The sequence below is a fragment of the Sinocyclocheilus anshuiensis genome, unplaced genomic scaffold (assembly GCF_001515605.1).
Source record: "Sinocyclocheilus anshuiensis isolate Anshui unplaced genomic scaffold, SAMN03320099.WGS_v1.1 scaffold322, whole genome shotgun sequence".
NCBI lineage: Eukaryota > Metazoa > Chordata > Actinopteri > Cypriniformes > Cyprinidae > Sinocyclocheilus > Sinocyclocheilus anshuiensis.
This window is the reverse complement of record NW_015542366.1, coordinates 2,142,491-2,169,106: the sequence shown is the minus strand read 5'-3', so window position 1 is coordinate 2,169,106 and position 26,616 is coordinate 2,142,491. Positions and strand designations below refer to the sequence as shown.

At 35.2% G+C, this 26,616-nt stretch overlaps 1 protein-coding gene across 1 annotated transcript in view; it reads right to left on the bottom strand.

The window, feature by feature from the left end:
* ctnna2 (catenin (cadherin-associated protein), alpha 2) overlaps positions 1 to 26,616 on the bottom strand; it is a 462,098-nt gene that overhangs the window by 411,629 nt on the left and 23,853 nt on the right. Inside the window, exon 2 of the mRNA XM_016491151.1 lies at positions 21,980 to 22,086. Within this exon, the coding sequence (XP_016346637.1) occupies positions 21,980 to 22,081 (102 nt within the window). The 5' untranslated portion in view covers positions 22,082 to 22,086. The remainder of the gene's footprint in view (positions 1 to 21,979; positions 22,087 to 26,616) is intronic.

Sequence of the window (26,616 nt, the reverse complement as noted above, 5' to 3'; positions counted from 1 at the left end):
CCAGGGTTAACAGTGTATACATAATAGCCCTTCTTACAGTCAGTAATTCAGGATACAAGGAAAAAGGTATGGACAAAAACCCATGTGACTTAATGATTTTGGCTGTTCTTTCTGACTTCCATAGTAAGGAGGAAAAACTACTATGGTCAAGGGACCATCAACTGTTTGGTTACACCCATTCTTCAAAATATCGTCATACAGGTTTGGAACATAATGACAGAATTTTCATTTTTGGGTGAACTATTTCTTTAATCCTATGTGCAGTCCATAACCATCTACACTGAGCAACCCAGCTACAGTTAAGCACTGACCTCAGATGACTTAAAGCTTGAAGACATGTTAAGCAGGACTCACAAATACAGCTATAAATTTAAACAGTTTTGCTTTTGGCTGAGGAGATTTGTCTGTGCTTTTCAACCCTTCTTAGACCATCATATAAACAAAAATAATAATAATAATAATAATAATAATAATAATTTCCCATGCATTACAGAAAACTAAAATGTACATGATAAATTATCAGCAAACATTGCAGCAGGAGACAGTCCACAAGCCTGAAACACTCTCAGACTGGACTTGTGCCATCCTTACTGTTGAGCCCTGGTTAAGTCAGGTGAGCACCTATCAAAAAAACTCAGACAGGCTCCCTGAAGTACTCTTAATACTAATCCTACAGTGCATGGCCGCAAAAAGTGGAGGCAATCGTGCAATACTGTGGGAAGAGGAAGTCAAAGTCCTTAACGTCCCCATCACGGTGGCTCGAATATATCTAAAGGGCACGATTACAAGCAGGAAGGAGAGAGACTGAGAAAATCCCTTCTCTGTCCTTGATAGCTCCATGAGAATGCATGGAAAATCGGCTCCTTCCTTATTGGGATTCCAGAGGCAAGGGCTTGGGTGAAAATGGAACACTAAAAAATGTACAGATGGTGATCGTCCAGTTAGTGCAAACCAAAATGGGATCAGCTATAGTACAATTAGGCAAGACTCTAAAAAATGAAATGGATTTAATGAAACTGATTGCTTTCTAAAATGTGCCAGCGGATAATGAGAACCAACTGTACAGACATATACGGACAGCAGGACAGAGAAACAAATGCATTTTTTTGGTCAAAAAATAATGCATTGATTGGCCACATTCTAAGAAAAAAAACTCACTTTGCCATGTGTAAGCAAATAACAGCATCCAAGACATCATGAAAGCAACATGCATTCAACATCATGATTGCAGAACATCAGTTCAACTTCCATGAGACATTTTTCTTGACATACAGCAAGGAAAGGAAAGAATGATGATATAGCATTACCAAAAATGAAATGGCAAGAATAATAATTTGAACCTTTGCACTTATCAGAGTCTTGATGTCAACCAATGCTTGATTAACCAAAAAACAACCAAGGCTCATTGGGAAGAGAAAAAAAAAAACGTCCCTTTACCAATAGTTTTACAAAACTTAAAAACATCCATATAAATTCCTGGAATTTCCAGTTGAAATGAACACTAAAGGAAGTAAAACTAACATTGTTTTATTCCTGTTCACAAAAAAATATATATTTACAGGGGCAGATCATCAATTAATAAACACAGTTGTCACCTCAAAACACCTTTACTATTTGTAAACTAATACATTTTAACATTTGCATTATGTATCTAGTTCCATATGTAGGCCTATGGTTTTTCCAACATAGTAAACTTGCTCTGTAGCTCACCTGGTACAGCATTGTACTCGCGATGCAGAGCTCTCGGGTACGAGTCCCATGAAACACAGTTTGACAGTAAGCTCAAAGCAGTGTAAAAACAAGGTAAAATGGCATGGTTGCCTCAGTAAATGCATTTTTATCTCACTTTTTCTCAGGGATCTTATCTATGCACAATCAGCTTGTAACACTCCAAAGAGAAAGGAAAACTTGAAATCGCATCATATGACCCCTTTAACACTATCAGTTAAGTTTAGGACATTATTGTCAAACGCGATTAACCTTTTAGTGCCGCTCACCAAGCATTTAATTTCCAAACTGGCCCAATATGTCCATGAATCAATGTAATAAAATGGTAGCAGAATCACATATATTTGTTTAAAAGAAAATTTAACTCGCTTTGTACTGTCACTCATTGGACATTTCACTGCCACAAAACAAGCATTTTTGCTAAATTTCATCACAAGCACATTTTTCATGAGCCTTGGTTGACAAAAGACATCCATTAATCAGTCGGAGATATGGGGCAGCAATCTAAGTGTGTCAGTTTGGTTTTGATTAATCCATTTATAACTTCTAGTTTTATTAAACACACACATTTTAAAAAGCACTTAAATGCACTTTAAGACACACATTAATAAATACACTGTCAGAATTGTAAGATTTTCATGTAAATGCAGTATATCCATGTAAAACCGAGTATCTCACTTCAATTAGAATGAAGAGAAGGCATCTACCCATAAAAGTAGCCTTAGAAGACAGCAGACAGCTCACTAACTTCTGGAGCAGAGGCGTAGTAAAGTTAGAAAACTATACCCATCTAATGCGCTGCCCTTCCAGAGATGCTGCCTTCTCTCATGCTGGCATTTAAAGGACACTTGTCTTTTGATCTGAGATCTCTACAAAGCAAAGTGAGATCTTGATGTGTCTGACATATGATCTGCTGTCTGCTCTCTTTGTAACCTGAGTGTTTAATGTTAGCATCCTGCATGCAGATTAAAGCTATCCTGCAAATATATCCATGAAGTCGCCTGCTAAAAATGTCACCAAACGCTCACTAATGAAGCCTCAGGTTATTTTGTTTGCCTATTTCTTTCTCTTCAACCCACATGTTCTTCTACAACAAGGAAAGACTGTCAAGCAACTATGAAGCAAACTCATTACCTGAATATGGTCCAGATAACCATTATGCTAGGGGTGGGCGGTATGGCCAAAATCTTTAACAATATGAATTATACGTGTTTTTATATGATTTTTTTTCTTTTCTTTTTCTTTCTTTTAAACTTTTGCTGGAAATTCCAAAATGCTTTATGTTTTACATAGGCAGTATAATGCAGTAATTTCTATTTTTATTAGAATAATATTTACTAAAATTAAATACTTGACCGTTACAATTTTATATATATTTTAATAAATGAAAAGGATTTATGATTTTATAATGAACACAACAGACTACACAGAAGACTACAGTTCCCTGATTGGTGTCTGATTTAAAAATAGATTTGCAGATACACCACTATTCAAAAGTTTGGGGTTAGTAAGATTTTTTTTTATGTTTTTGAAAGAAGTCTTATGCTTATCAAGGCTACATTGTATCCAAAATACTAATATTGTGAACTATTATTACATTTTTAAATAACTTTTTCTATTTTAATATATTTTAAAATGAAATTTTTGACACTCCTCTCAGTTACTTAGCCACTTCATTTTCCCTGTCAAACTGAAATATATATTTTTAGAAACATCATAAATGTGATCTAATGGCTTATTAGACTTGCATCTGCTACACATTTAAAATCACTTATGATACTTCAAAGCCAGTTTGTGATGTTTTGAGGTTTCTACTTTCTGGTCATATTTATAACATACACAGTTGTATCAATACTAGCATCATATGAAAAATTCTGACACTGTTACACAGCCCATGCAAATGACATTTTAATACCAATGAACGTGTGCTGAAAATAAAGTAGATACAGAATTATTCAGAAATAGAATATTTCTATATTCTACAGAAGCAGTGTAACGTGATTGGGAAATGCAAAGACTGGAACTTTAAACATTCTGAATAGCACTGGAATATTGCCGCCAAGCTCCACATCAAACGTACACAACCACCACCACCTTCTATATCCATCCTTTCCCAAGTGAACTATCTGACAACAACACAGCTGAAGAGGAGGATCAGCTGCAAGATCAATGCGCATACAGCCTTCAGGTTAGCAGTAGGAAGCTAATCTCCATGAAAAAAGATGAAGGATGGCAACAAATTGTTTAGTAAAACTCTGCTATCACCAAGAGAAAGCAGCTGTAAGACCCTGCCAGTCAATTCCGGAGAGATATTATCAAGGAAGACATCATAAATCAGCTGTTTAAAGCATAAGGAAAGGGAGAGATGACAATTAAACAACAGAAAGCCATGAGGAAGAATTGACAAGGCAAGAGAGAAGAAAGTTTATGAGAGAGGAAGAGAAATGAAGTATAAAATGAGAGCTATAAAGATAAAAGAGATGAAAAATGAAAGATGTGCGAGAGACAGACAGAAATGCAATGGTTACAAGGTACTGTAGCTTTAAGACCGCCTGCCTATCTGGCTTTAAATCAATGCTATCAAGGCCACACAAAAGCATCTCCAGACTCCAATCAAACACCTGTACTGAGGGACAAATGTCAACCGTGTCAATAAACAGACCATTAAAGCCAGCACAGAGGCTGGCAGAACAGATGAACATACTTTAAATAAACAAATGTACTCTTGAAATTATATGTAATCGCAGTCCAATAGAATGAGGCACTGTTTCTTTCTTTTATGCTTTACTACTGGATAAGGTGAATGTAAACACTGATCACATTAGGCAAGAATGGGAAAAGGAACTTGGTATAGAATTGTCTGGGGAGTCATGGGAAGAATGTCTTAATGAAATTCACGAATGCTCTATTAACGCAAGGCATAGTGTGATTCAATTCAAAGTTATTCACAGACTTCATTATTCGAAGACCAAACTACATAAGATTTTCCCAAATGTATCCTCAATATGTAACAAATGTAAAATCGCAGAAGGCACGTTGTCTCATTTATTTTGGACATGTCATAAAATTAGACCATTCTGGCAAAGTATATTCAGATTTATTTCAGAGGCATATAAAATTAATGTGTCACCTGAGCCAAAATGTGGTATTTTTGGAGATACCTCAGATATAGGAAGTAAATATGTGTCACAGGCTGTTTCTTTATGCATGATCTTAGCAAAAAAGGCAATTTTACAGAAATGGAAGTCTGAATCTGTGCCTGTATTCGAAGTTTGGCTAAGAGACCTAAGCTATGTGTTACCCCTAGAAGAGCTGAGATATAAGATATCAGATAGACAAAAAATATTTTCAAGAATATGGAACCCAATAAAATCCTTAATTAACAATTTTGACTTATAACTTCTTAATGGCTTAGTGGTCTGTTGCTAATATTAGTCTGTTTCTCTCTTATTCCGAGGTCACTGTAGCCACCAGATCCAGTCTGTATCCAGATCAGATGGTCACTGCAGTCACCCGGAGTGTGTGTGTATATATATATATATATATATATGGGTGTTTGGATGCATGTTATATGAAAGTGTGTGTATGGGTATATACATACATCTGCATGTCATATGTAGTCAGCTAATTAGTTAGCTGATCACTTTGTATACAATATTTTCAAACGATGGCTGTGTAAACCCTGTTGCCTACACTTACAACTGCAGTATTTAATATACAGGCTATTAATGTTCCCTGTTTGTTTAAAGCAAATAATAAAAAAAATAATAAAAAAATAAGCAAATGTAATTGTAAGCTTTAAAATGAGACCAATAAGATACACAATTCTCAATTGACGAATGCATTTAAATGCTACACCGCTCGTTTTTCGCATTAAAGACCGACAGTGAGTGAGATTGTTAGCGCTGATGGAATATAATACTCGATGGAATCAGCTCAGCATGTCTGAAGTGAATGAATTTACATTTCATCAAAAAGAGTGTCAAATGGAGGAGAACGAAACGGATAAACATCTGCCCACTCTTCCCTGGATACAAAGCATGTGGGAATATGAAAATCTTATTTGAAGAGAGAGCAAGCAAAGTTCTGTGAGGTTAAGGTCAACAGCACATTCACACTCTATGCTAAAAAATGTAAGTCAGATGTCCGCTCCCCTGTAGAAAGCTTGAGTTGGTCTAATCCTAGCTGAAGTACTGAGTATGACCAGGAAAAACCGGGAAGACTGTTTGGATTAATATTCAAAAGCAACCGAGAATTGGTATGCACATGAAATACCGCCAAAAGCTTTAAAAGACTGACGTTCAAGAACTTCCCTTCAGAGAGAAACTGAGATGCTGCATCTACAATTCTGGATGACAACTTTATTCTGCAGCAACAAGGTATTGTTTACAGTCTGACTGTTGTTTTCTTTCTCCAGACATCTGAAGTCACAGATAGCAACTGACTGGATCCATAAGCTTTGAATATGTCTGGTGGGTGGAGGTGCTGAGAGGGTGTAGTTAAAACTGGATCTGTGAAAATCAAAAAACATTGCTGGGAGTAAAATGTGTACATGATGCTAATTATTACCCACTGGCAATTGATACCACTGCAGATTTACTATTATATTATATCAATGTTTGAGCTTAAGGGTAGGGGTCAACCGATTATCGGCCTGGCCGATTATCGGCGCCGATATTAAGCATTTTTATGATTATCGGTATTGGTCATTTTCAAAACCGATTCGCCGATAAAATAACTTAATTTCTAAAGCAATCTCCGTCCACCACCCATCTGATTTGTTGGGAGTCACGAGTCCGACCAATCAATACGGAATTCACTCTCACTCCGAAAGCGCTTGCTAACTGGAGCTGCTTCAGTGACCACGCATCAGTTGTCTCTCAAAGGTAAGGCAGCAGCAGACGTTGCTTAAGTTGCAATAAATCACAATCCACTAACGTTACACTGAAATTGCAAAACACCTCAATATTATCTATGATTTCCGCGATGCAGAAAATGTGGATGGAATAGCGGAATCCAGTCATATAAATGGAATTTACTGTATGAAGCGGAATGTCATGGAATTTGTCAAAGTTTGGATGAATTAATCAAAAGTAGGTCAATACACTTAAATAGAGTCGCGATATGGAGTAGTATCTGTAAATATTAAGCCACAAAAATACTACTAAAATATGAATCCTGCATGAATCCTGCATGTCTCTGTGTATGTAAATGGCACAGACGCGCTGTTTTGTTTTCTACACATACAAAGTTTGTGATGCTCGCAGTGATTTCAGCTTCTGTCGTCTCACTACATGAGGACATATATACATGAACAACATCTCCAGCACTGCTCTGACTCCCTCTGAGAGTCACTTCATGATCATTTGACAGTTTAATTCGAGTAAAACTATCAGTGTTTCACAGACTTACACTCTATTTGTGGCGGCATATATATGCAAACTCATTCTCTGCCAGCAGGAGGCTCTGTTGGAGTGGTAGAGATCAAGGTTTATCCGGTAACGCTGTACACAAAAGCAGCGCTCCACTCACAAACGCTGCTTTATCAGATATTACATGTGAGATTAAATGAAAATGACATCCAAAATTTTCTGAAGACAGTCAGGTTCCTTCAGAAATTCAGTGATATGAAAACACCCGCACCGGGTTTCAAATTTGAAACGTGCAGTGCTCATGTTTATTCGTTTTTTCAACAAAGTCAAAGCATTTTGGAAAATCTATTTGTGGCGGTCAGTTCTGATATTGTGGCTGGCGCCACAAATAAATCAATGTATAGGAAACAATTACATACATAAGCTACAGAAACTTAAAAGTTCCTCATGGCAACCCGTCAAAATATAAGTTTGGGTTAGCTTAAATAAATTATCAGAAATATATCACTGTGGTGCAGTATGATATACATAATACAACAATTATTAGAACTTTTGTTTAAAAGAATAATCACAAAATACGCTATTTCTTTCATGTTTTAATTTTAATAGTAAACCTTTGTTTGCCAAAAAAAATAAAGAGTTTAACTCTCAATTTATTAAAAGATAAATTAAATAGATTTATGCCTTCATTTGCACTGTACTGTAAATTAAAACTAACTGAAATTTCTAGTGTCACATAGGCCAAGATATTTCAATAGGCTATTGAACTAAGTGTGCCTGTAAAAGGCTATTAGTGTTATAGTTTCATGAAAATAGTTGCAGTCTTCTTAACAACTTCTAAAATATAGCTATGAAGACAATTAAATTGCTTACACTTATATACATTTTTTTAAGTTAATCCATTGATGTGCATTAGATGATGAATTGAATAGTCACCTCTACTATTGTAGGTTATGTTTTAGCCATCAGAAAATAATGAATGAGGAACGTTCATACATTTCTAACATGTAAATTATTGAAGCCAAATACTTACATTTCCCCAAGCTGTTTAGCTGTAGTACAGTATTCATAGGCTTAATCATGAAGCATACAGTGGCCCCACTTTTAACTCTTTTTTTATATTACCCTTATTGTAGATGGATGCACAGAGGAAGACAAGAGTAAGAAGTGCAGTATGGGACTACTAAACAACCAACACCAGGGAAGGCCGTTTTTGTCAGAGCCCTTGTTATTCTTAATTTTGACATTCATTTTCATTTTAACACCAGACATATATATCGGTTCAAAATATCGGTTATCGGTCTACTTGATCTGTAATAATCAGTATCGGCATCGGCCCTCAAAAACACATATTGGTCGACCCCTACTTAAGGGTGATAGTGCAGGCTTCAAATATTTCCCAAACACCAATGTGATTAAATAGAGAGTGAATGAAGACTTTTTGCTTTCTGCTTCTGAGATTTTTCTCTTGTAGACCCCAGAAATCCCACATATGTCTCTTCTAGAGTTTCAGGGGGGATCTCTACATCTGAAGCGGCATTCGGTTTTGCCAAGATACCAAAGTCTGCAATTTAAAAGCAAATATTTCAGTATGAATTCAAACACAAAATTTGATGTATAAATGAATAAACAAGATCTACAAGCATTAAAAATATTCAAATGTAGGCTCTAAATAATGCTACTGCTTTTGGGTTACATCGCATCTTTTTAAGCCACCTGCTTGCCTTATTTTATTTCCCCTGGGAAGTCATCCAGATTCTTCACAAATGATGTTCAATATGTGTTGCTTTACAAGGATGAATTCTGCTTTAAAGATACATGGTTATGCAAAAAAAAAGAAAAAAAATCACCTAATATTCATCAAACTCCATAATGCACAGTAGGGATCCTTAAAACATTTGCCGTTATCATCAAGAGTTTCTTCTTGGATTACCATGATCTAATTTCAGAGCATTTAGGTATTCCAAAACAACTACAGTATTCAAAATGTACTCAAAAGCTCTTTGCTTTTACGGTCTCATTGTAATTTACATCACATTCTTTGGAGGACAACTAACATAATTACAATGCAAAGGATTCACATAAAGCATCCAAGTAAGCAAACATCAAACAAGCATCAGAGGACACTGGGGGGTAGGAAAAATAAAAAACAAACAAAAAAACAGCTCAAAATGGTATATATGGAATCTCATTGTCTGTCAATCATATTTCAAAAGAGCTTTTGAACTGCAAGCCTTTCTTTCAGTCTCAAAGGACGGAAGCAGAAGATAAAGTGTTCTCCTCAATTCATTACATGGTTAAAATACTCTAGGAGATTCCATACATAAATTCATTATTCACCTGAATAATAATTTGTTTGCGCAGGACAGTTATGGACAATCAGCGAAAATCCTAACTTAACTACACATTAATAGCTTGACAGAACATCAGTGGCTTTCAAAATAATGTAGCTTTTCCTGTAAATGATTTTCCAATCAGTAGTAAAGTACTACTAATGTTACAGTACATTGCTGTTCTAAAGCCACACTGAATGGCACTCACAGTCAGTAAAATAAAATAAAATTAAATATAACTACTTTAATTCCCAAAATGAGAATTTTTTTTCTTTATAAATTACTATTTTGTTTGCGTGTTTTGTTTTTTGGTAAATTACCAATATGAGAATGTTTTAAACCAGGAGATGTGCTGTGTTTTTTTATACTTAAAACTTACGAGTAATTATGAGAATTTATGAGTAGTTTGTACCTTGAGAAACTTCAGTTTCAAAGTAGCTTCAAGACACTGATAATCTGTAATACACATAATACTTATAAAGGAGATCCTAAAGGGAACAAAATGTGACTGTTTGAGTTTGATGTCACACAAAATGTTCTGCTAGAAAAAAAAATATATATACCAGAAAATGTCATGTAACACATTGGATTTAGTGGAGGATTTGCACAGCAACCAGTGTGCAGTTTGAATACAATACAGTCTGAAGTGTCTAAAGCCAGACAGGTGAAATACAACAAACCTAAGGCGATGAAGACTGTATCAAATGGAGACTTCAACAGATCCTTTCTGCTTGGAGCAATGCCAGGATGTGTGGACGTGTGTTTTGAGGGAAAACTGTATCCTATGTGTTAGATGCATTCAGCAGGACATACGGCATGTACACATACATTTTGGCTTTTACAGAGACGTCCTTGTTGATGTCTACACTTTGTGATCCGACCAGAAGCTGTGATCTCTGTTCCCCTGTCAACCTCACAATAGCACTTGCAACAGCGCTACAGCACACAACTCAGACTCGCAACTGTTCCACAGCTGCTTCTAAATGCCTTACTATATGACATAATCAATGCACTTGTGAAATGGTGGTGAAATGCACTTTCACCACCACCAGCTGGAAACCTTTCAGATTTAAATTTTTCTCAAGACACTCTCTATAATTCAATGCCAAGCGAATCAAAACTGCAGTGCGTATTTTCATCTGCCTTTGTGCCCTTGATACACTGTGAGCTGGAGAGTGAGGCCTGACTACATTTGAGTTTTGCTGGAATAATGGAATCAAGCAGGAAATATGCATCTCTAATAAAGCACTTGAGGAAGCCTGTCAGGCAGCGCTCACAGCAGATGACAACATACAAAGAATACTGAGTGACAGCGCAGCCAGATATGGGGTTTGGCTTGTGCTTTTCTTCCATTCGTTTTACTTTGGTTGCACTTTATAACTAGAAAGGACAGTTTGTCAAACTTCAAATGTTCAATGCTGACAAATCCTTGTCTGGAAGTTTACAGCAGTTTGAAGGTTATATAAGCCTTATTTAGTTGGAATACATAGGCTTTTTGAAGAAAACTACAAATTTAAAGAGATGTAGGTCTTTCTAGGATTCTGCTGAAGTGGTGTGGGCATTGCTAACTGGTTAATGCATGGAAGGATAGATTTGGTAGATGTAGTTTGAAAACTCCAGGGAAAATAACAATTTTGGTTTCAGAAATAAATAATAATAAGAAGAAAAATAATAAATCAAACATAACTTCTGGTAAAGTTAATCATATTACAAAATATGTGTTTGCTGAACATAACTAATTCTAAGGTTTGTTCTAGTATAACTTTTTTTCTCATCCATTTTTAATGGTTTTAACATAAAATATTAAGCAGCAAAAACTGTTTTCAGTATTGATAATAAAAATAAATATTTATTGAGCACCAAATTGGCATATCAGAGTAATTTCTGAAGAATCATTGAAGACTGAAGCAATGACTGCTGAAAATTCAGTTTGGTCATCACAGAAACAAATGACATTTTAAAATATATTAAAATAGAAAACAGTTCTTTTAAATTGTAAAAATAGTTCACCATATTATTGTTTGTATCGTATTTTTCATTAAAGGTGTCATATAATGCTACATGCACTTTTACAAGTTGTTTGAACTGAAATGTGTGTTGGCAGTGTGTGTACACAACCACCCTAAAATGATAAAAATCCACGCAGTGGTTTTTCGTTAATCTACTAAAATCTTTACCTCTTTCTCAAATCGAGCCGATCTCAGATGCCTATCTGTGTGACATCACACATACAGGCCCCTCCCACGATAGTTTGATTGACAGTAGCGTTTCAGCACAGACTGGACTGGTGTCTTACCTTAGACCCGCCCTGAGTGAGCTGTCATCAGTCCGCCATTGTTTCACCGCTGGAGCAGATGTAGACAAGAATGACTCCTAAGCGATTGAGGTCTTCTGTTGTTTGATGTAATAATGAACATAGCAGTCGTCGTTTACTCCCGATATCTGAGCCGCTGAAGACGCAGTGGATTATGTTTGTTTTTGAAGGGAATGCGCCCCCCATCTACATAAATGCGTCTATGTTCGCACGAATCATTCGTGATCCAGCTTCACCTACAGAAGAAGTGAGTGTAAGTTTTTTTTTAACAAATCTTTGCAAATCGCCTTTCCTAATAATGTGTTAATTAGCAAGTTTTACTATGAATGCAGCTAAAGTAAACAGTCTCTCTGAGAGTGGCTCGTTTGACACTACAATTGAGAAATTTTAACCAAACTATGCTACAGACTTTTCATTAAGACCCTAAAGAATCATATCAACTTGTGGAAAATGGGCATCCTATGACCCCTTTAAATAAATGCAGCCTTAAGAGACTTATTTCAAAAACCAAAAAAAGTGTTTTTTTGTGTTTATAAATGTATATACTGTGTATAAATGTTATATTTTTGTGCATGTATATGACATATCTAGCATGATAGAATTGATCTTTAGATGGATGTTACTATCCTCGTATGGACACATATCCTCAAAAGAATTACACAAATTTGATGAAACAACTTTTTGAGATATTATTCCCAAGTTAAAAACCCTCACAGAGTAATGTGTTGATTAAAAATGCATTTAGGGTTAGGGTTAGTTATCTTTATTAAAATACCTTATATAAAGTGTGAATGAAAAGTCCACATAAGGATACAACAAGGTTGTGTGTGTATGTAGGTGTAAAATATCGATTGGAGTGTGTAACAGTAGGGCGTCTGGCCTCTAGACGCTAGCAGCTCTTGGTGCTGTGATAAAAGGAAATGCTGTTCTCTGTACAGACCAACACAAGCCCTTTTTTCTACAGACATCATCAATCCCCTCAGAAACACATCCTCCAAATCGACTGGAGAAACAATCCCACTTCCTTCTTCACAAACAGTCACACAAGGAGATTTGAAAAGATGGAAAAGCTACCCTTCACTTCATCACATAATCTATGCCTATCAGGAGCGAGAGAGAGAGAGAGAGAGAGAGAGAGAGAGAGAGAGTATTTTTTCTTGTCTGTGTAGTAATATTAAACAAACCTTGAACTGCAAGGAAGGAATGACACTTGCTAACAAACCATAAAGCTCTAGATGTTTCAATCCTTCTTTAGAAAAGGGCCAATGAACTCAACGACATTCTGCAGAACTACTCACTAAAACCAAAACGCTTCAGTAAATGACTTGCACTAGCAACATGCACAAAGCCAACACCTCCTACACACACAATTAACTAAAAAAACAACAAAACAATGGTTGTTCTTTTCTATCTGTTAATTTACTTCACCTTTAAGGGATATATTTTATTGTACTTATATTTACCAAGGCAAGACTATCAAACTGTAGCCTACAATCTGGGCATAAAAAAGTGATTATTTTCAATGGCTTCTGGAAGTTCTTAGTAGAAGAACTTGTGTCAGTTTTTTCTGGACATTGATCAAAAGCCACAAAACTCTCCTGATATTTTAATAACAATTAAAAAAGAATAAAATAAAGCATATTTCGTTACCTTTTGAAACTTAGAAGGGTTCAATTTGAGCAGATGATTTTACCACCACTGTCATCGTCAGGGCGCACTTTCCCAGTACATTCAGCATCTGGCTTATTTTCACAATCTCAACCGTATTCTCAAAACTACCATTTTCAATGACTTCAAAATCAATATTTTGATCACTGTGACACAATGTGACAGTGACACATTTCATTACATTCAGTAATTGCTCTGCTGTAAAGCCATTCAAGCAATTTCAAGTTTTGCTGATGATATTCTTTTGTTTTATGTTTATTTAATTATGAGTTAAACATCACATCATCATTGTCTATCAAACAGTGCCACCTTGATGAATAAAGTTGAATTGCATTTACTGAGTCATCAGATATTTAATTATTGTTGCACAGGAAAAATATACACTATTACTATTAAAATATATCACTATAACTTTAAAAAAAATTAAGGAGGGAGATGGCAATGAATGAAAACAGAAAACATTTCAGATATTAGTGTGATTTTAGTGTATTTCTTGCAAAAAGAGATTTAAGTTTCATTAAGAGAACTTTGTATTTATTTATTTCTTTTTTATAACAGTACTCTGACTCCTTTGCAGCCAGAGTTAGTGTGATGAATTACAAGCCCTAAAAAGGAAAAAACACTGAATGAAAAGACTTTGGCTCAAGGGCATGGTCTGTGAGTAAACTTCCCTGTTTACCAAGGTTTTGAAACCGTTAAAGAGCCCACAAATTAAACATTTAAGTTTTGTTACTTTTACTCATTGTCTATTAGTTTTAAGATTATCTATAAGCTAATGTGATTGTAAGTATTAACAAACAATGACATTTTTAGATATCCACATTTAAAATTGTATTATTACTGCATTTAAAATTATATTCTATTATCTGTATGGACTGTATAAGCATGTATAATGTTAGTTGGGGTTTCTTGCAAATGCACTTCAAAATAAAGTACAATTGAATAAATGCCATCATTAGATTAGTGGCAAAAAAAGAAATCTTAAATTATCTGTTAAGCATTTTTTTATTATTATTTGAATTTGAATAATGAATATGTTGACTTAAGCAGAATCAAATCAATTATTTTAGATAAAAAGACTATTTTGGATGAAAAGGGCCAATGCATCATCCATGTGGTCATACCATGCGGGCAGCAGCATAACTAGTTACATTGGAATGCTAAATCCACAGGGCGTTGCTGAATCAGTGAGTCACAAATCCCTGGTGTCCGGTCCAGTCCACACCCTGATGGGCGAGTTTCTCCTCATCCGTCATCAGAGTCACGACCTTGACTTGTTGCCAGTCTACACTCTTAAAAATAAAGGTGCTTCACGATGCCATAGAAGAACCTTTTTGTCTAAATGGTTCCATAAAGAACCTTTGACATCTGAAGAACCTTTCTGTTTCACAAAAGGTTCTTTGTGGCGAAATAAGGTTCTTCAGATTACAAAAAGGTAAGAAAGAGATGGTTCTTTAAAGAACCTTTGACTGAATGGTTCTTTGTGGAACCAAAAATGGTTCTTCTATGGCATCGCTTGAAGAACCTTTTGAAGCACCTTTATTTTTAAGAGTGTACATCAAATGGATGCATTTTAAATCACTTTAAAATTTCAGCACTTCAACAGCCCAAGCACATCTCCTGGCGTTAAGCTGCCGCTTTCTGCAACATGATTTAAGCAGCACCTCAGCTGAATATGCTGAACTATTGTTTGAATTAGAGACAGCCATAAATCAAAATTCCTGGACAGGACTGAACTTAGATTAAAATTTGGCCCTGGACAAATACAGCCCATACGGCCTACAAATTCCCCCGTGAATGTTTTGCTGGGTTACAGGACCTTAAACTGGAGTAAATAAATGAATAAATAAAACAGGACATAATCAAATAATGAGAGATATTACTGAATTCACAACAAATGCAACAAAATAATGCATTTTTGTCACACAGAAATGCACTTGACAGTAAAGCAATTATTTTGACCTTGAATGCAGAAAATCGACTGCTATTAAATTATGTCATTATTTCCTCAGCCTCACGTCGTTCCAAACCTGTATGACTTACTTTCTTCTGTGGAACACAAAAGAAGATATTTTGTAGAATGTTACCAAACCATTTTGGTTACCCTTGATTTCTACTGTATGGACAAAAATTTCTTACATTTCTCAAATTATCTTCTTTTATGTTCCACAGAAGAAAGAAATTCATACAGGTCTAGAATGACATGATAGAGGGTAAATGATGACAATTTTAATTTTTGGGTGAACTATCCCTTTAAGAAATGTAACATTTGTTAAATAGTTAACACCTAATTTATAAAAGACACTGATATTTATCTTTAATCAGGCTCTTATTGAATTAACATTTTACTTCAATTAAAATGAATCAGAACTAAACATTTAAAGAGAAGGACGCTATTAAAGCTATTATGTTAAATTATCCTTTGCCCTAATGAAATTTACTATAAGCTAATTCTTGCATAGAATCCAGTGTTTAACTGACTAGTATTAGTAATATGGTCAAAACAAGTAAATCCATGATCCTCATTACCATGGTTTATGGTTTTTAAAATAAATAATGAATAATAGTAAACTATTTTTTTTTGTAAAAAAAAAAAAAAACATGTAGAAACTACAAAGACACCTTCTGTAAAAGTAAAATATTCCCCAATATTTAATACAAGTAATAACAGTAACATTTATAATAAATAAATTTCTGCCAAAACACCAAAGGCTATTTGTACAGTGTTAATAACTGCAAGTTTGTAATTGCAAGCTTATAATTATGTATTGGCGTTTTCCAATTTGCCTCATCATGCAGTTAATTATTGTGGCTGTTTCCAGCCAGCATCACAACAGAACTTTTAATGTTGTCATATCACACAACTGTATAACACAATTTTGTGTCACATCTGAATGGATCAAGCGACTTGCGCCGTGTATCACTTTATCGGGGCATAAGCGCAGCACACGTTGGTCAGTGCTGTGCGGGTGACTGAACCCGCTCTGCTTTTGCGCGTGGCTGGCGTATCCATCAGGTAGTGCCGCTTCACACTTTTGGAGTATTTGCTTTTTGCAGTTCCGCATGCGCCTTATATGGGGGAGGTCTCCCTCGATTCGACGATCGGCTCACTACTCAACCGGCCCACCGGGAATGTCCCATGCTCCCGATGGCCAGTACACGCCTTTACCTCAGATCAGAGATACTGTAGTGAAACGGGGCCAAGGAAGAGCCAGAAAAACTGCACAACACACCAACACACAAGTACAACAACAGGAAATATCTCACTCTCTGACAGTCCTGCCTCTTATTCCTCTGGCCTCTTCTAAGCTGTTTCACTAAATAAAGGCAGGGATACATTGAGACCAGGGTGCAAAATTTAACAAAAGCCTGTCAAGGCAGCATTTCTGAACACTGAGCTCATGAACACAAGCACACTCAACTAGAGTTTCTACATTTGGGTTGTTAAAACATGCCAATTCTACACTTTTGTGATTATAATTATTATTATTATTATTATTATTATTATCCATGTATAATTTAACAAGTTTTCTTGCATCAAAAGCACTTTAAAAAATTAAATTAAATTAAATTAAATTAAATTAAATTAAATTAAATTAAATTAAATTAAATTAAATTAAATTAAATTAAATTAAATTAAATTAAATTAAATTAAATTAAATTAAATTAAATTAAATTAAATTAAATTAAATTAAATTAAATTAAATTAAATTAAATTAAATTAAATTAAATTAAATTAAATTAAATTAAATTAAATTAAATTAAATTAAATTAAAGAGCTGCAACAAAAAAAATGCAAGGGAAAAAAAGAATGCTGACAAGGCAATGATCATTTTCAAGCAATGGCCAATATTACAAATTCTATATTATTTTGCCTAAAAAAAAACAAAAAACAAAAAAAAAAATACTAAAATCATTCATTTTAATGTTATTTAGGCATCACAACATGGATCGTCTTTTTGGGTTTGCTGTAATTATTAGTATTTTTTTGTAGAATCATTTAAAATAATAAAACCCTAAAACTAAACAGAAAAGAAAATTGCCCTGTATCCGATGTGGAAAAAAAAAATCACAGACTTATTACAGCTAATGGTGAAGCTTTATAGCATACAACACATTAGCTTTGTTTTACACAGCTCAAATCAAAATGAATGTGGTAGAAGGTATTCAAGTTCTTCCCTCAGCCTTGACCTTAAATCAGTACTCATCTATCTTACAGTCCTTATCGACTTTAACCTGTCTCAAGGAGACAGGCTCATTTCACAGAATACTTTGTTGAGGTGCCACTCCAATAAAAACCTGCATAGGTGTGTGCACACACTCACTCAAGGATTCAATATCCGTCGCTTTTGTCCTTGATAGGAAACAAACCCAAATTGACACTCAGTTTGACAATAACCAAACTTACCATGTCTCATAATGCTACTGCGGTCTTGAAGATATTTTCCCTTTGAAATGAAAGGCAATTCTGCGTGTTGAATATAGAATGACAGCAAGGTCTGATTAATGTCAGTAGGTGTCCGTGTCTGTCTGATACATCACCCTTTCAATTGTTTATTTGCTTTCTACAAGAGTTGCAGAAATACGTTTTACTCTAGCTTTGTTATTAGAGGATCCCCCACCCCCCATCCCCACCATATCACGACATAAACTGTCCCCGTTCAACCCCGTTCCTCTTCACATAAGAGGCTGGTTTATTTCAGCAGATCCTCATGAGATCATAAAAGAGTAAGTGAGTGGAGAACCAAAGACTTGTTTTTAGCCGGGCTGCTTACCACACCGATTTCAAATAAAGAATTAACTCTGTGTTAAGAATCCATTAGCATTCCCATGATTCCTTGTGCCATATGCCTCCATTATGTAACAGAACAATGGGAAAGCTGAGGCGAACAACTATGGGGAGTTGTCACATTGTGCTGAGGAGTGTTTGAGAGTGAGAAACAATGAGAGAAAGAAAGGGAGCGTGCGGCAAAGGGTCGAGAGATGAAAGCTGAGCAGTAAACTCCACAAAAGCTGTAAACTGGCCATATCAATCAGTCTCTCACCCAGGGAGGAAATGTTTTTCTTCACTTGTTTATCCGAAATCAAACTTTCTTCCACAGGCTGCATCTTGTGCTCTGAGCTATTACATGCTTCCTATACAACATTTTGCAAGAAGAATGGCTGAAAAAACATTTGCACTTGTCATCGTAGTAAATCGAGTGATATGCTAGGCCCTATGATTTCCACGATGCTGAAAACTTGGACGGAATCGTGTTCAAAAATGGAATTTACTGTAAAGTGCTGAATATCATGCAATTTGGCAAAATTTGGATGAATAAATCAAAAATAAGGCTGTACACTTAATCAAATCTCATTATGGATTAGTGTCTGGGAATATTAAATCGCAAAAAGCCTGCATGTTCTGCGTGTCATCAGTGACACAGCTCTGTCTACTATACTCAAGCACACACACTTGTTGGACCAGTCAACCTTCATGATCCAAATGTGACCCCTGTTGACTATTAACATCCTGATTATAAATTGTCTCAGAATGTTCAGAAACCCTCAGGCAATGCCATTTTAAGAACCGTCCCCCTTGAGATCAAAGCAGCCAGTTCACATAATAGTAGTTGGCCAAATAACAGACTGTTGGCCATATACCTCAACATTTTTCCAGCCTAGCTTTGAAAATTCAGCTTCAGGGCACTGTCCTCAGAACTGTGCATGGTACTGTTAATGGCATCTTTGTGAGAGGTCCAGGTACATCTTCATCAGATCAAAGCATGTGTGAGTGAATACAGAGAATGAAGGATAGATTCCAGGGGGTGGGGGAGAAAGCTAATTGCGATGGGATATTACTATGTCTACGCTGTCTAATTTCTTTTGTCAAAACAAGCTAACACTAAAGGTGGTTAAGGTGGCTCAAACAAGATGATTGCAGCACATGGTTGTCCATCCCAAACTTTGCAGGCCTAAGATTCACGATTCCCATTTCCTCTCCCAGAAGAAACATAAGCTGTCTAAAAGGTAGAGAATAATCTAAAGTATCAAGCCGGCATCTGCACTTAGCCATCAATTAATGTTGTGAAAGGAAAAAAAGCTCCAGGTCTCTTTTTAATGGTAAGTTGTTGTTTTTTTTATGGGAAGATATACTTTTGTTTTATAAGACACTTCATTAAGACAACTAATTCCCTGAGAAAGCCATAAAGGCTGTAAAACAGCACTTTAATGACACATAATTGCTCAGAATACAGAAAATACTGTTTAATGGGAAATGTAATTTTCCTTCAGACAATAATGGTCTCTGGTTTTTTGAAGGGAAAAAGATTGTATTCACCATTTAAAACTTTTGGGTCTGTAAGATTTATTTTAATGTTTTTGAGCCTCTTATGCTCATAAATACTGCATTTGATTAATTGATTAAAGGGGTCATATGATGCCATTTCAATTTTTCCTTTTCTCTTTGAAGTGTTACAAGCTCTTGGTGCATAAAGAAGATCTGTAAAGTTGCAAAGACTAAAGTCTCAAATCCAAAGAGATATTCTTTATAAAAGTTAAGAGTCAACCACGCCTACCTAAAACGGCTCGTTCTAACACGCCCCCACATATCTACGTCACGATGTGGGAAGATTTGCATAACGCCGCCCAAATGTTCACGCAAAGAAAGAAGGCGTAACTTTTATTCTCGCTGTAGTATTGTTGCTGCCACCATGTCGAGACTCTGTGTGTTTCGTTGTGAAAGCGAAACTACTTTGTTTGGCCTTCCAAAAGAGGACGATATCCGCTTTGTCATGCCTAGAGCTGATCCGTGCTGGTCGCTGAGGAAATACATCAACTTCGCGCTGTGGATCGCCGGATCGGCTTTCACCGCGGACGAAGCAGAGTCCAGCCCGGGGTCGTCACATGTCATGTGTCATAAGTCATTATAATCCGTAATTATGTCCCCACTGGATGCAACAAATGCCTCGTTTATAATGGGTTTTAATGTTTTTTGAATCATCGCTCCAGCCGGACAGGGCATCACAATATGGTAAGGGACGTAACATTTCCGTCACACGCTTGAGGTATTCCGCCAATCACAATGCACTAGATAGCTGGCCAATCAGAGCACACCTCGCTTTTCAGACCGATGAGCTTTGTAAAAATCGACGCGTTTCAGAAAGGCGGGGCATAGAGGAGAAACAATAATGTACAGTATGTGGAAAATAATGTGTTTTTTGAACCTTAAACCGCATAAACACATTTCATTACACCAAATACACAAAATAATGTTCTTTTTAGCAACATCATATGACCCCTTTAAAATGCAATTAAAACTATAATATTTTGAAATATTATTGTAATTTATAATAATATGTATTTTATATATTTTAAAAGTTTAAAAAATATCAGGAATTAGTGTCCTTCAGAAATCAGTCTAATATGCTGATTTGGTGTTCAAGAAACATTTTTAGTATTATTAATTTTGAACACTTATATACAGTGTATTATTTTAGTGGAAACCATCATCATCTTTTTTTCAGGATTGTTTGATAAATGGAAAGTTCAACAGAACAGCAATTACCTGAAACAAATTTTCAGTGCAAAAGTCTACTGTAATTTAATGCATCACTGCTGAATAAAAGTATTCATTTCTTTAAAAAAATATTAATAAATTCTTCCTGACCCCAAACTTTTGAATGGTTGTTTAAGTTGTCCCTCTTAGTACATGGCAGATATACAACCAGTAAAACATGATTGGACACACTCGACTGATATTTTCATTCTTTATTTTTGTCACTACATAATTCCTAGTTGTGTTTTGATGACTATTATCCTAACATGTGAAAAATAGCAAAAATAGAGACTAAGTAGGTGTGTCCAAACTTTTGACTGATGTCAAAAAAGTTTGCTTGTTTGTTAATTTGCAAACTTTTCCCAGTATTTTAAGCCCAAAAAACAACAAGATATACCCTAGACACAAGAGAACAAATAAAAAGCAAGTCTAAAATGTGATTCCTGCTGTGAGCTCTGGAGTTCTGGAGACAATGTACAGTGTAGCATCCAGCATCTGAGTACAACCTATATTCAGCTTGCACTTCTCTGACAAGGCCTTCAAACAGTTTTGGTTTCTACACTGTCCAGTAATCAGCCAATACTAGACCAAAATCCCAGTGCTTGAAAGCAGAAAACTGAAGCAAACATACCATTAATACCATTAATGATTTTAAATGCTAAATAGGCTACTTGATTAGTGAAGCTCAACAGGAGATTTTGACAACATTTAACTTGTGACAGACCGATACCGACAGGCCAGATCAATGAATTGCCAAGTTTCAGTGGAATCTGTACATAAGTGACTGGACTTGCTAAGAAGAAACTGCAAGCAGGGTGCAAATAAAGTGTAATGATATAAATAAAAACCGTATTCTTCCACCAAACTTGCTGTAGTTGTTGTGGTTCCAACAAAGTGGTTGCAGAGCAACACACAGAAGAAAACAAAGATGTATGTTTGTAGTGTAATTTACAACAGCTTCGAACGCGGCTCAACCAATCAGAATCAAGGACCGGAACTATCCGTTTTATAAATAACAAGACATTACCTGTGTGACCAACGGCTCCAACAACCTCTCCACAGTCAGCGTGCGAATCTCAAGACTCTTGGGGTCCCATTTTAGCAAGATTGGAGATGTAGCGCTCGTCATGTTTACTGTGGAAAGAAAAGGGATAAGAGAAAATGAAGGGAGTGAACATTTAAAAGGATGAAAGAGTTGTTAAAAACAAAATGACAGTTTAATAGGATGATGAAAGGAAAAGGTGCAGACATCACACACTCAGTTATCAGTTTCATGCTTCATGACTTTCTTAACAAAATCAAAGGCCGGTGAGCCTGCCGCACATCTATTATTAAAGTCAGAAAAGCTTCTCCTTTGAAAAGTCTTTAAACGTTGCACATCAATCGCGCTAAAATTGAGACTATAAAATATTGAGACGCCGCATTACATTAAAAGCTAATGACTTCAGAATGAGTCTTAATGTGGGATCCAGACATTGTTGTGCAAGTCAGGCTGTATTATCTCACTTTTAATGAGGAAAAACAAACACACAGACTAGAGGGATCATAATATATTACCCAAAAAAATTATATAAATTTCTCAAATATTAATTATGGATCTAAAACAGTCACAAAGTTCTTAAACTTTGCAAACGTTTCAATTAATTTGGTTTATAGATATTACATAAACTTTGGTAAAATAATTGAAGATTTACACATTCAGTATTAATTTATTGAAAAAAAAATATTTTTCTTTTTTTTTTATTTATACTATTCATCAAGGATGCATTCAATTGATCATAGGTGACAGTAAAGACATTTATAATGTTACAAATATTTTTATTTCATATAAATGAACTTTCTATTCATACATTCTAAAAAAAGGGATCATGGTTTCCACAAAAACACTAAGCAGCACAACTGTTTTCAACATTGAAAATAATACAGTTTTAGAGAAGCAAATCAGCAAATCTGAAAGATCATGTGACACTGAAGACTGGATTAATGGCTGCTGAAAATTCAGGTTTGCCACTACAGAAATAAATTACATTTAAAAGTATTTAAAAATAGAAAAAGTTTATTTACATATTAATAATATTTCACAAATTTACAGTTTTTGCTGTATTTTAAATCAAATAAATGCAGCCTTGAGAAGCATAATATACTTTTCAAAATATTAAAAAAATATGTATTTATTTATTTACATTTTTTGACCCCTAAATTTTGAACAGCTGTATACTCTTTGTAAGTATAGAAGAGGAGTATGTGTGTAACACACGCTCAAATGTTCATAACCTGCTGTAAAATATCTGTAGCCCACCAAATTTACACTTTCTAAATTACAGAAAAATTTTCAGCACAGAATAGGGTAAAAGAAAGAAGTACATAAGAGACATCTAAAGTGCTGTTTATATTCACTTACAGTAAAACATAGCTGACTATGTTTACATTTGTATCTTGCCAAGAAGCGCATTTTGAGATGTGCAAGAATGCTGCCACATTACAGTGAAGTGTGAGATTGTACATGAAGTCATGATGACTTCTTTGTCAGTCATGAGTCCACTTTGCTATAATCAGCTGCTGAGAAAAAAACGATTTTGGAGAACCACAACTCAAAAACTAAAACAATCCACCCATGATGCCTTAGGTTAGTGACTATTAACTTTCATTCGGTAACGATCCTGTAACGTAGGTGTTTTTAATCATATTGTCATTCATTGGAGCACTGGCCTAGATTCCCTCCTGGAACTTTAGATCCCGCATCCAGATACTCATTACAAAAAACATATGCACATATGAAGCCCAGTTCTAGGCCCTTTGAACACCGGTAATGTAAGCAGGTGGTTCCTGATGAAGGTAGACATCTGAGGTACAGGATCAGGCCTGCATAGCAGGAGGGAGAAAAGTTTACCCGACTGAGTGGAAGCTTAAGAGTAAAAAGTCTTCAAGCTGTGAGTGAATGCGGAGAAAAGAGTATGAGAGAGTGTGCGATTTCACTAAGAAACAACTTTTACAGAGTTTTTTCATTTTCTTTCTGGTCTTTATTTATTAATTAATATTTTAATTATTTTTTGTAGTGTTCCATTTCGCCTCTGTATCAGAATTGTTCAGGAATACTTCTGATGTTACATTTATGAACCGGTGTGTTTGAACACATTTTTTGAGTGAATGAATCTTACTAGAAATTACAAAACTTTGGAATAATAATTGAAGATGTACACATTATATTTTTTTCAAAAAATTCAGTTTTGAAGCTATGTTCATAAATCAATGTGTGAACAAATCTTCTGAGTAAATGAATCGTTCTTGTTCACTTCTGTATGTTCACATCCTTTTTTTAATTTGAAGAAAATAGCATTTGAATGCAAATTATGATCAAATATTTCAATGTAGGAATTTTCTGAACAAAGTTTTGTTATGTGCTTTTATTTTTATAGTTTTTATTTCTGTTAAGCTTTAAATTATATCTAATTCCGTTTTAGTTTTAGTAATTTTAGTGTTTCAAACTTATTTCCAAAGAAATTTTGCAGCTAATTTTTATATTTTAGTTCAGCATTTTATTTCAGCTTTTAATTTCAGCAGTTTATTTCAGTTGGCACAACATGAAATCTATGCTATTGTGATAAAGCAAGATATGAAATTACACACACAAAAAAAAAGAATTATTTTCATTTGTAAGGTACTTTAAAATAACAACATGACAGATACAATAACAACCCTCAACGGACACCTTGGCAATTGAATCGCCATTGGCTAGTTTATTATTTTTGTTTACTCGCCAGACTGAAATACTATACTATACTATATATATATATATATATATATATAAGTTATGCCATTTTACACACATATATAATGTTTGTAAAATGGTACAGCTTTTTAAAAATCTGAAAGTACATTCTTAATATCAGTCAGTCAAGCAGTCAAGCATTATAATATGATGATCAAGTATTATTTAATAATAGAAGTTTAGTAATTAGAATTAAAACTGGGTAACCATTAACTTTTTTTGGTCATTCAGTGTTCCTGTAAAAAAAAAACGAACAATAATACTGATAAGATATTATTATTATTATTATTATACGAATTCTACTAATAAGATTACAGGAAAATACAACAAAGTATATCGTTTACATGTAGCGCATCAATTCTGCATGTTATGTAAGACTCTCACTCGCTCTCGCTCTTTGCGCACGTGAGAGAAAGCGACGGAGAGTTGTGCGCCTTCACACTAGTTTACTTTACGCCAAATACACAAACACAGGTGCGCTGCGCATCCATTCAAATTAACTGAAAAATATCACAGATCGCTTGACGGAGAGTGAAACTCTTGAAGCGCTCAGTCAGAGTGTTCTGTGAGTGAAAATATATCTGTGCTAATCATATACTCAGCCTCCAACTCACACACTGGCGAGTAAAATCTGAGAATTTATTAGCCATTGGCTAATATTAGACATCATTTAGTCGCCCAGAGTGAAGATTTAGTCGCATATGCGAGTGATTTACTCGCAATGTAGAGGGTTGAATAATGTACATTACAAGAGAATTCAGGGTTTGTTTTTCTCTTCATAAAGATTGTGTTCAACAAAGTTCTAGAATAGTGTCACATGATGTTGAACAGATTAAAATGTTATATTTTCCAAAAACTGGCAACAAGAAAGTTTTTTTTTTTTTGCATTAAATAAAATGTGTTTTTCCATCTCCTTGACACACATTGGAACAGTCTGGTGTGAGAAGAATCAGCATGAGATCAAACCATCATCTGCTGTTTCCTCCAGTCACAGTTCCTCGGTTGTCAGTGAGTTTCTGGGCATCACCATTCTTTTGTGTTTAAACTGTGTCTTGCATTTCCTCTTTTCTGATGTAGCTGTCAGTGAATCCTCAAGAGAGGCTCCCGACAGTCTCAGTCGCTGTGTCAAACACTCCGTAAAGCACAGTGTCAAACACACACTCCAGAGTCCTGCACAACAGACTTAACAGCTATTAAACCAGTGTTTCTCAACCAGGGGTCCGTGGACCCCTAGTGGTCCTTGACATAAGGCCAGGGGGTCCGCATAAATTATGAATTTCTGTATACATTTTGTATATTTTGACATGATATGTTCCCATGAAAGAAAAATCCAATATAGCTGATGATATGGCCAAATACTGGACAAGTCAGCTAACTTGAATTATACTTGACTGCATTTGGTCCTCACAAAGACACAAATGATACGAGTCAATTTTGTTCTGGGGGTCCTTGAGGATGGTCCTGAATTGTACTGGGGTCCGGTACGCCAAAAGGTTGAGATTCACTGTATTAAACCACACGTTTGAGACCTCTCCTGCTCAGTATGTCAGTTTTATTCCTTAAAAATTGGTGTAACCATTTTACACTCCAACACTTCAAAATAAAGTGGGTCACTGGGTCTGCAGCACCTTAAGTTGAACAATTTGTTTTTTTTTTATTAAGAACTATGTTCTCCACACTATATAGGGTTATTAAATTGGCTATATGCATTATTTACATTATAGGTTTTGGATCACCATTACTGGTTTCTGGGTCCTTATAAGTGGTGGGTTGAGACCCAAAAATATATTTAAAAAAAGGATACAGTCATGGACCAAAGGAAAGAAAACTATGCTAAATGCAAAAATAAATTTTAAAGGGGTCATATGGCGTTGCTAAAAAGAACATTATTTTGT